The following is a 10,612-nucleotide window of genomic DNA, read 5'->3' as shown; positions in this document are numbered from 1 at the left end:
CCACAGATCACAAATGCCCAATCTCTCAAAGGGTTTTGATATAGCCTACACTTCAGTGGTTAAAAGAAAGTTAATTTTCTCAGATACTGTGGTTAAGTATAATTTTGAGGTACTTGCACCTTATTTGAGCATTTCAATTAAATTGCTACTTTATACCTCCAACACATTTCAGAAGGAAACGTGGTAGCCTACTTTCTACTCCACTACAATTATTTGACAGCTTTAGTTACTTTTCAGAGGAAAATTTAACACAACAGATGATACAACAAGCTTTAAGAAACTACACATTGTTAAAGAATAATCATGTGGTTTCCAACCTTTTCTGCTTTTGATGTCTTACGAACAGCAGTGTGTAGTTGCTGCCACATTTCAGATGTGTATGAGTTGTTAACAGCTCCAAGAAAACAGTGATTCCCTCTAAACTTATCACATGGTTCCATTTCATTTCATTTAATTTTCTGCTCAAGTGAGCCAATATTTTAGCAAAACTCAAATATTAAAGGAAAAGCCCAGCTTCTGGAAACATTTTTTCTGATCAGAACTTTCTTTTTCCTTTTTTTATTCTCTCAGTAATCATCTGAGGACCCGTCAGATTTATCTGCTGTCCCTGTATATAAAAATAGTTGTTCAAAATAGCAGCTACAACAGTAACGCGCTGCTTTCACACTGATGCTTGAGTATTAATAATCCAATCATGTCATACATATATAGAGGTAATATTGTAGTGTCAGCTAAAAAAAAAAGAGCCAAAACAGTACTTTTACTTTAAAACTTTAAATACGTTCAGCTGCTTCTGTACTTTAACTTTAAAAAAAAAAAGGATGTTTTATGCAGGATTTCTATTTGTGATCGAGTACTTTTCCATCGGTTGAAGGACGTGAAGACGACTCTCCACCACTGTACACAGGTGTGCCCCTGTGACGCTGTGGTGTGTGTGTGAGACGATCAGCTGACCGCCGGGGGGGGAGGAAGACGAAAGAAGATGGAAGGGAACAGAGACGAAGCTGAAAAATGTATAAATATAGCGACGAGAGCCGTCGAAGCCGGCGATAAAGAGAAAGCGCGGAAGTTTCTCGTCAAAGCGGAGAAGCTGTACCCAACTGACAGAGCCAAAGGTGAGGGCGGTTGTGTCTGACTGTGTCCGTGGAGAACGCATAAACAAAAGGCAGACAGGGTTTGAAGGTGGAAGCAGTGACTGGCTGGTTTCCCATCTTGGGCGCCAGCATAAAGTTGACAATCCTGATGGTTTAGATGCAGAAGCTCTTTCTCAGTCTTTGTCTCGTGGTTTGGATGAGCGCAGTGAATTTCTCCTCGTTAGCTATTTGCTGGCAGACCGTTTTACAAAATTACTTTTTAATAACATTGCTGATTGAAGTAATCATGACATGACCTGAAAGGAATTTTCATTCAACAAGTTAAGAAGCAGCGAAAACAGACAAGGACTTTTTTTTAAATTTTTTTTATTTTTTTTTTATGAACATTAACTGCACTGATGGATGTTTTTGTATTCGGGCAGAAGTGGCACAGAGTTGGTTTACTCTACTGTAGAACAGTGCAAATGTAATCTTCAGATTGGTCTTGCCGTGTGAGGTGAGGTCGTGTGTCACATCTTCTTATACTGCTATCCAGGGCATCCCACATTTAGGGTTGAGAGGAGAAGGCAGGCTAAAGAGGTTCTTGTCGCTTTCTGGTTGTCAGTGTGGGACTAATAGCTGTACAGTCAGCTGCAGTAACCACATAGAGGTTGGGTCCGCATGTCTCAGCAAGTTCACAACTGTCATACAGTCATTGAATTATCTAGCATCAGCAAGTTGGTTATCAACCAGATCTGTCAGGTAGGATATTCCGGTCTGTCGTGAATGGGTTTACATTTGAAGAAGAAAGATTGTACAAAGTCGTTGTGTGATCATGCATCATATTACAGCATTTAGAGGCGTGTATTTGATCCTAAATATGTTTTGGAACATGGGAATTCATAATTGTTTACATTCATTACTGACGATTTGAAATACCGGTCTTTTTCAGGGTATTGGGGGACATGACAACTTAACGGGCATTATGTATGGAATGGGACACGGGTGTTACTCTATCATGGAGAGGAGCACCATCATTTTCACCTGTATATTGTGTGTAGTACGGGCAGTTATCCAAAGTCTTATCCAAAAAAGACGAAACATCATTAAAGAGGCATGGCACACTTAGCAAGCTGCTTAGATTATCTAGTGAATCAAGAAAAATGACTCCACATACAGATTAATAACACAGCCAAACGTACAATATATTTGTCACACTAGTAAAGGCAAGGGAATGCATCAAAACATGACCCCTATTTCGACACCTCATGTTAGTGAAGACATCGTACATGCTATCATAAGAAGAAGAAAAAAGAAGCACACTGCTGGATCAGATTTAGTGAGCTTAATTTTAGTTTATAACCCCTTTCTCTTTTCTTTAGCGTTGTTGGATGCATTAACGAGGAACGGGAGCTCAGCGGGTAATGGCGCATATCGCAGGAGACCAGCAGAACGTTCAGAAACCTCCGATGCTCAGCCAGAAAGAGAGAGCCAAGAATCTGGAGGAGGCGACTCTTCGAAGGGCTTCACGAAGGAGCAGGTCGAAGGTGTGCAAAGGTGAGCCTCGTAGGACACACTTGGTTTCACCCGTTTCTTTTTCCCGTTAGTTGGTACTGTAAGCTGTCGCACTTCAATTGGCTATTTTTGTTCTCCCCTACAATGGACCCTGTGACAGCACTGCTGTTTCTTTCATACTTGATCAATCCTTTCATCTGAGGCTAAAGGAGGACACTGTAGTCTCTGCACTGTTGTACACAAACAGCTACTGCTATGGGAACCTCTCCATCTTGATGTATTTCCCATGAGGGTGGGGAGTAAGAGAGATTCAGCAGAGTGAGCTAGATACCAGTGAAGCTGCGGTGTAAGTGAAATTTAAATGTAGCAGTTATTTTATGGAATTTACAGAAATGTGTGAATGTGATTTACACATGTCATGAAACAACTGCACACAACTTTAAGATCTTAAAGAAAATACACAAAACACTCACAGACCATTGTTAAAAAGAAGTATATTGAAAAATATGGAGATTGTCAATTTTGCAGCTATGCCAAAGGAAAAAAAACACAAGAGCACAGCTGTTAAAATAGTAGATAGTAAAATGGAGAACAAAACAAAAACTAATCCATTGAAGAGTAATCCTTTTTTCCTCGCCAGATGTACACACGGTAAGTTTTCTCGCACAGGAATTTGACCGCTGCCTTTAATCCATCTGCAAGTAGGGAACACAAACTACGAAATTGAGAAAATGAGGACAAGGCAAGTAGAAGCAGTGGACAACCACAGCTGTTGGTTTAGGTGCCTTGCTCAAGAGCAGTTCCACAGCCCTCCACCCACATTTATTTTTCTTCACCAGTCAACAAAGTCAAACGGGCAACCGTTCGGTCCCAAGCCCGTTTCTCAACCTCTAATGGTCAGTGTTCAATAGCCTCATTTAAATTTAAGCCCTTAAAAGCTTTTCAAAACATGAAACAAGGAACTGAAAAATAAATCTTTTATGGCACAAAGAACATCCTGGTGAACTTAAGAACCTCTATTTATTAGCCCTGGACACTCTTCATGTGCCTGACCTTTGACCTCTCACACAAAGCTCACATTCAACACGCACTTACGTAATCAGTTACACTACTGGAAACACTGGTTAAGCTTTAAATGAAAATGCATGAGCGTCTGATTACTGAAAACAACTTGTCAACAACCTCAATGTGCTCTGTGACAGGATTGATAGACCCCAGCTGACACCACCTGCACATTACACCCTTCACTCAGTCCCAACACCAGAGTCCCTGACAGAAACTGCCACAGTCAGGATTTGGCTGCAGCATTTTTGTTAAATTTATTTGTCTTTTGTGAGGTTGAATAGTAATTTTCCACTCTCTATTTCAGATGCTCTGAAGTGGATTTGGAGACGGCTCTAAAGGAATGCTCCATTGCCCTCAATCTTTTTCTCAACAACAGATTTGCAGATGCACTGGCTCTTTTAAAACCATTGTAAGTCAACTACACTCTGATAACAACATCTGACTGTGCAATTGATTTAACTTTGGTTTATTGGCTATAACAGTGCATACAGGGTTTTTTTTTATTTCATGAAATGTTGTTGTTGCCTTTTTGTCCTTTAGGAAGAGTCAGAGTATGTACCATGCCATGGGCTACAGTAGCATATTGGTGATGCAGGCGGGTATGACCTTTGAACCTAAGGACATGGATGCTGCCATGACGTCGCTTGAGGAATCCCTGCAGACCTGCCAGAAGTATGGCGCAATAGTTAGAAAACAATGTCATAAAGTTTAAGATGTCTTTATTAAGTTGTGATCATATTTATCGTGTTTTTTTTTAACTTAGATTTCGTAAGAAAACTGGAATAATGGAGAGCTTAGCCAACTTGTGGTATAAAGAGCCAACTGACAGTCTGACAGAAGGTGAGTGACCTACTTATCTGTATGTGCATATATATACATATATATATATATATAGTGGAAAATGACTTCCCATTTAGCCAGAAACAATCAGAAAAAACAAGATGTGGATGCATGTCATTGCTGAGTCACAAAAAACAGATAGTTACCATTTTGTGTAAGACTTTCTTTTTTGACACCACAAGTAAAAGCATTTTTTGGTGTGAAAAATGCATCCATTTTTAATTTTTAACAAAATGTTTCTCTCTTTACTCCTCACTCATCACATGACATTTGATTTTCATTAACAGAGGAGATGCATGCAGAGCTGTGCTATGCTGAAGTTTTGCTGCAGAAAGCTGCCCTCACATTCCTGGATGAAAGTATAATCGGATTCATCAAAGGAGGGATGAGAATCCGAAACAGTTATCAGATTTACAAGTAAGAAGAACTTTAATGATCCCTGACATTTTCATATTGAAGTGAATTCAGGTGCACTTTAAAATGTCGTCTGTTCAAACCAGGGAATGTCACGCCATGGCAAGTGCCATGAAAGATGGGGACAGAGAGAAGAGTACACACATTCATTTTAGGGGCGGGGTCAGCATGGGAATCGGATCATTTAATCTGGTGAGAGCTACTGAAAGCATCCATTCATTCAAAATATCAGAGCAGTTGTGGATAAAATTTTTTTTAAAAAGCCACTGTTATACGCTGATTAATGCTGGTTTAAGTTGTATTCTAATGAACTAACGTGAACCAACTGATTACGTGTGTTTTTTCCTATCAGATGCTGTCCATGCTTCCATCCAGAGTCCTCAGACTGATGGAGTTTTTGGGATTCTCTGGAGACAGGGTAGGTGATATCACTCTAAATACAACTGCAGATCTCATGTCTTGCGATGATGTAATAAGAGTTTTACTATAAAGGTTTTCAGCTTAAAGATTAGTTTGCTGACTCTCTCACAGGAGATGGGTTTGTCCGAGTTGAGAGAGGGAGCAGCTAGCAACAGCCTGCGCTCGATTCTCAGCACCCTGACTCTGCTGATGTTTCGCCTCTACATCTCAGTGATACTTGGTGAGCAGATTGAAGGGTGGCACTGCAATATCCTCTAGATTTAAGTCCTTCATTTAATTGGAACATAAAACAACATCTCAATATTTTGGAGGTTTTAATGGTCTGAAAATGATTTCTCTGCACTTGGATTCTTCCCTTAGGTACTGGTGAAATAGACCTTACAGAGCCTGAAGCTCTGCTGAAACCCTACACTGAAAAGTTCCCTAATGTGAGCAGTGGGCTTTAGCTGACTAATGCAAATATTGCTGTGTTATTGCTCAATTCGTGAAACTGCATTATTTTGAAGTAATTTGAGGAATTTTTGTCACAGGGAGCCCTCATTCTCTTTTACACTGCAAGAATCGCTGTGCTCAAAGGAAACTTCAGATTTGTGAGTACTGATAATGTTGAGCTGTCAGTCTTTACCACACTGTTGCTTGTGTATATGTTGCAGTAACAGAAAACTGAGCATGTCTGGCCTTCTCTGCAGGCCCAGGAGAAGTTCCTGGCATGTATTGCAACACAGGAAGAGTGGCGTCAAATTCACCACCTGTGCTACTGGGAGCTGATGTGGTCCTACTCCTTTGAACAAAACTGGATTGAGGCTTATCGCTATGCCAACCTGCTCTGCAAAGAGAGCAAGTGGTCCCAGGTATCAAACGTCACCTTTTTACCCATGTTGTCAAATTTCTGTTGTCTCCTGTATTTGTGTTTCTTAGTACAATTTGATTGCTCCTCTCTCGTAGGCCATTTATGTATATCAGAAGGCTGCCATCTTGAGCATGCTCCCAGAGAACGAAATTACTAAACTGGGAGAAAATGTGGTGGAATTATTCCGGTATGTAAAGGGAAAAACAATCAACTATTCTGCAGTTGTGTTTTTAAGAATGACGTAACTGTGAAACGTGGTTTGTAGGCAGGTGGATGGTCTCAGATTGAGAATTGCTGGGAAGTCAATTCCAACGGAGAAGTTTGCAGCAAAGAAGGCTCAGAGATACTCTTCTTCCAACCCAGTGAAACTAGTCGTCCCTGCTTTGGTGAGGACATGTGCGCACTCTTTCAGTGAATCGCAAAGCCTTTTTTTCAGTTGCAAACAAGTATTTTATCTTTTTCCACAGGAAATGATGTACGTGTGGAATGGCTTCACAATCGTCGGCAAAATACCTGAGCTGACTAAAAACATCCTGTGTACCTTAGAGAAAGCAGAGGAGGAGCTCCAAAAGGATCCAAGTGAGACAAACGGCAGAATTTCAACAGTCTGAATGTTTTTGTTTTTTTAAGTATACCAGCATGGAACTAACAGCTTGTTGTATTGTGTGTAGACCCGTCAGAGTACCACCTGGATGACCAGTGTGTTGTCCAGCTGCTGAAGGGCCTGTGTCTAAGACAGTTGGGGCGTCTGGTCCAGGCTGAGATCTGCTTCAACCATGTCATTTCCAGGTTTGGTCATCTTAAAGCTATTATAACACAAATGCAGCATTAGAGTTGGGAGTCCAATGCAAACATTTTATCAAAAGTATTCAGTTGTCATCAGAAACTTTTTACTGGGGAATTATTAATTTTTTTTCAAATGGAGCTATTACATATCCAAGAGCCAATCATATCAATTCTCAAAAATGGAATTAAAAATAGAATTTTCTCTGCATTATTTCCATTATATTTGAGCTAATTGTTTTGTACATTAGCCAATACCTTTAAAAATATTCCTCTTCAGTCCAATGACTTGCACCCAGTGTATATATTTCATCACCTTAAAACAAAGAATTTGTTGAAGGCCATCACTACAGACCATTAACACTCTGCCCTGTCATGTTATGTCAGTTGTGAAAATTTGATACAGAAATATTTATGCATGAATATTTTCCTCTTTAGTCCACAGATAATAATTTGGATTTCTGTTGATCTGTAATATCAGGCTTAAATTTATCCAAAATGCTTGTGTTTCTTCCAGAAAATATTTGCTGCAAATAAAGTGAGGTTTAGTCAGAAAAAATATTATACAGGACACATTAAACAGGCTACTTCTCTTCATCATCGCCACTCAACTGTCTCACCAGCTGATTCTTTTTTTCTTCACATTCAGTGGCCTATTTGTCAATGAAATTAACATTTTGAAAAGCATCACTGCTCAGAATAAACAGAATTTTTGTTTTTACTTGGTTAATTGCTATATATCGTTTGAATTGTATAAGCTTTATTTTTAATGATAAGATAAATAAAAATGGTTTTGTTCCATTACTATTCTATAAATACCATGTGTGCATGAAAATTGTACCGCTCTGTATTGTGGTGCACAACTGAAACAAAATTTGGCTGCTGTTGTTGTTGTTGTTGTTGTTGTTGTTGTTTTTTTAACACTCCTGACTAGACCCACTGAAGTATGAAGTTTGGGTTGATATTTTTTGCAGTGAAAAAAAAATCAAGCATGACAACTACCTGGTGCCATTCTCCACATATGAGCTGGGCCTCTTGTACAAGCAGAAAGGTGACATCACCAAGGCCATCAACGTGATTGAAAATATCAAGTAAGTGTTTTCAGCCCATCCAGATCAAATTATTACATTTGGTCTAAAAAAAACAAACAAAAAAACACCTGCATGTCACCTTCCCTCAAAATCAATGGGTAAAATCTCCAAAATACTAACTGGTTCCAGTTTATATGTAGCAGAGGTAATCCCTCTCTGGAGTTAATGTCAAGGGAAGAAGATGTGCTCAAGTTGAATCAAATGAACCCACACATGCAAAATAACAGCTACTGTTTTAATAGCATGTGCAGTGTCATATTACACAAAGATCTAACACGTGATCTCATGCAGGATGAACTACAAGGACTACAACATGGAGTCAAGGCTACACTTCCGCATGCATGCAGCACTCAACACCATGGGATCCTTCGCAGCCAAACTTCCTCCTTCACATACACCAGCTTAAAAGAACCCTTGGCAGAAAGTTTGACGGAAAAGATGGTGGAACCCGACACGACGTCTGTCAACCCTGTTTGTTGCCTTCATCCCTGTGACTGCACTTGAATTCCTCTGCATGGCCAGCTACGAGAAAGAGCATGCCCTGGCATACTAACAACCACATAGTTCATTAGTATGCCAGGGCAGAGCTCTGAGTTGTAATCCTGTGTCGTGTTGAAATCTGAAATTTATTTTAAATGTACAGAATTACATTTAAAGCAAGAATACTGAAGTAGCCTCAGCTGGTGACTTGCTTGGAACAACTGTAAGATGTCTTGGTTGTTTTAACTTCATGACTCTGTGGCTCGTGACATCCAGGGAGATGTGAACCTTAGAAAAGACTTTTGTGGAAGAGTTAGCCAGGACATGAATACAATGCATTAATCAAAAAGAAAATATATTGTGGGATTCACTGTACTCCACAACTTTTGCTCTTTGAATTCTCTGAAATATATATTTTTAGCAGTTTGGTTTTTTTATCCACAAAATAAGATATATTTGTAAAAGAAAATGTGTCCTCTTCTGCAGCCAACAGTCTTTATGTAAATAACTGTTCATCTTTTTCCTGTGCAATATAAGTCTGTATACTCTGGTATTTTTTTTATTTTTTTATTTCACTTTATTAATCCCCGAGGGGAAATTTCTTCACTACAGCAAGGGGGCTCTCAGGGGGGAGCTGCTGCAACAGGCTGCCACTAGCGCGGCGCCAGGTAACCTGACCTGAGGTGCATGTTTTTGGATGATGGGAGAAAGCCGGAGAACCCGGAGAGAACCCACGCAAGCACAGTGAGAACATGCAAACTCCGCACAGAAAGGCCCAGGACCGGATTCGAACCCGGAACTTTTTTGCTGTGAGGTGACAATGCTAACCACTGCACCACCGTGCCTCCCTAATTTTACTGAATAAATCTTATTAATCCAATTATGTCTTGTATTTAATGACACAATATGTAAGGTATCTGCAAGAACATTTGATAATCGAACTTTTATCAAATACACAATTCCTTTTTAAAGATTTTCCCAAAAGACAGCACTGCATGATAAATGAATGTTCATGTTCCATATGAGCTTTGATAAAAATAAAAAATAAAAATATATATATATATCTTGTGTATAGGAAATATACAAACAGGGGAAGATAATCTTTCCTTTCTTAAAAAATGCAAACTTGTAAGGGAGGTTATAATATCGAACAAGTATAGGTGAGGATGATCACATAAGATCAATATTTAAATATAAGATTGATATTAAAATAGAGTATTCTTCCACCAGTGCAGTGCGCACTGAGCCTCTTTTTTTTTTTCCTCCATTTCTTAAACTGTCAAATACACTAATCTGTTTACATGCATGGCAACAATAACAGAATACCACAGATCACAAATGCCCAATCTCTCAAAGGGTTTTGATATAGCCTACACTTCAGTGGTTAAAAGAAAGTTAATTTTCTCAGATACTGTGGTTAAGTATAATTTTGAGGTACTTGCACCTTATTTGAGCATTTCAATTAAATTGCTACTTTATACCTCCAACACATTTCAGAAGGAAACGTGGTAGCCTACTTTCTACTCCACTACAATTATTTGACAGCTTTAGTTACTTTTCAGAGGAAAATTTAACACAACAGATGATACAACAAGCTTTAAGAAACTACACATTGTTAAAGAATAATCATGTGGTTTCCAACCTTTTCTGCTTTTGATGTCTTACGAACAGCAGTGTGTAGTTGCTGCCACATTTCAGATGTGTATGAGTTGTTAACAGCTCCAAGAAAACAGTGATTCCCTCTAAACTTATCACATGGTTCCATTTCATTTCATTTAATTTTCTGCTCAAGTGAGCCAATATTTTAGCAAAACTCAAATATTAAAGGAAAAGCCCAGCTTCTGGAAACATTTTTTCTGATCAGAACTTTCTTTTTCCTTTTTTTATTCTCTCAGTAATCATCTGAGGACCCGTCAGATTTATCTGCTGTCCCTGTATATAAAAATAGTTGTTCAAAATAGCAGCTACAACAGTAACGCGCTGCTTTCACACTGATGCTTGAGTATTAATAATCCAATCATGTCATACATATATAGAGGTAATATTGTAGTGTCAGCTAAAAAAAAAAGAGCCAAAACAGT

At 39.0% G+C, this 10,612-nt stretch overlaps 1 protein-coding gene across 1 annotated transcript; it reads left to right on the top strand.

Moving 5' to 3' along the window:
• Positions 1-952: 952 nt before the first annotated feature.
• On the top strand, positions 953-9,411 carry LOC138208876 (tetratricopeptide repeat protein 39B-like). The gene is made up of 18 exons (XM_069167082.1): positions 953-1,115; positions 2,456-2,630; positions 3,958-4,062; positions 4,194-4,325; positions 4,417-4,493; positions 4,781-4,910; positions 4,994-5,099; positions 5,260-5,325; positions 5,439-5,547; positions 5,688-5,755; positions 5,858-5,917; positions 6,017-6,178; positions 6,273-6,364; positions 6,443-6,563; positions 6,645-6,756; positions 6,849-6,966; positions 7,935-8,051; positions 8,343-9,411. Exons 1-18 carry the CDS (start codon positions 983-985, stop codon positions 8,455-8,457), a joined length of 1,998 nt encoding a protein of 665 aa, XP_069023183.1. The 5' UTR covers positions 953-982; the 3' UTR covers positions 8,458-9,411.
• Positions 9,412-10,612: the final 1,201 nt, after the last annotated feature.

This window comes from Embiotoca jacksoni, unplaced genomic scaffold (assembly GCF_022577435.1).
Source record: "Embiotoca jacksoni isolate LCO1_2020_lvr unplaced genomic scaffold, fEmbJac1.0.p SCAF_4, whole genome shotgun sequence".
Taxonomy (NCBI): Eukaryota; Metazoa; Chordata; class Actinopteri; family Embiotocidae; genus Embiotoca; species Embiotoca jacksoni.
The sequence above is the reverse complement of the archived record's forward strand: the minus strand, read 5'-3'. Positions and strand labels throughout refer to the sequence as shown.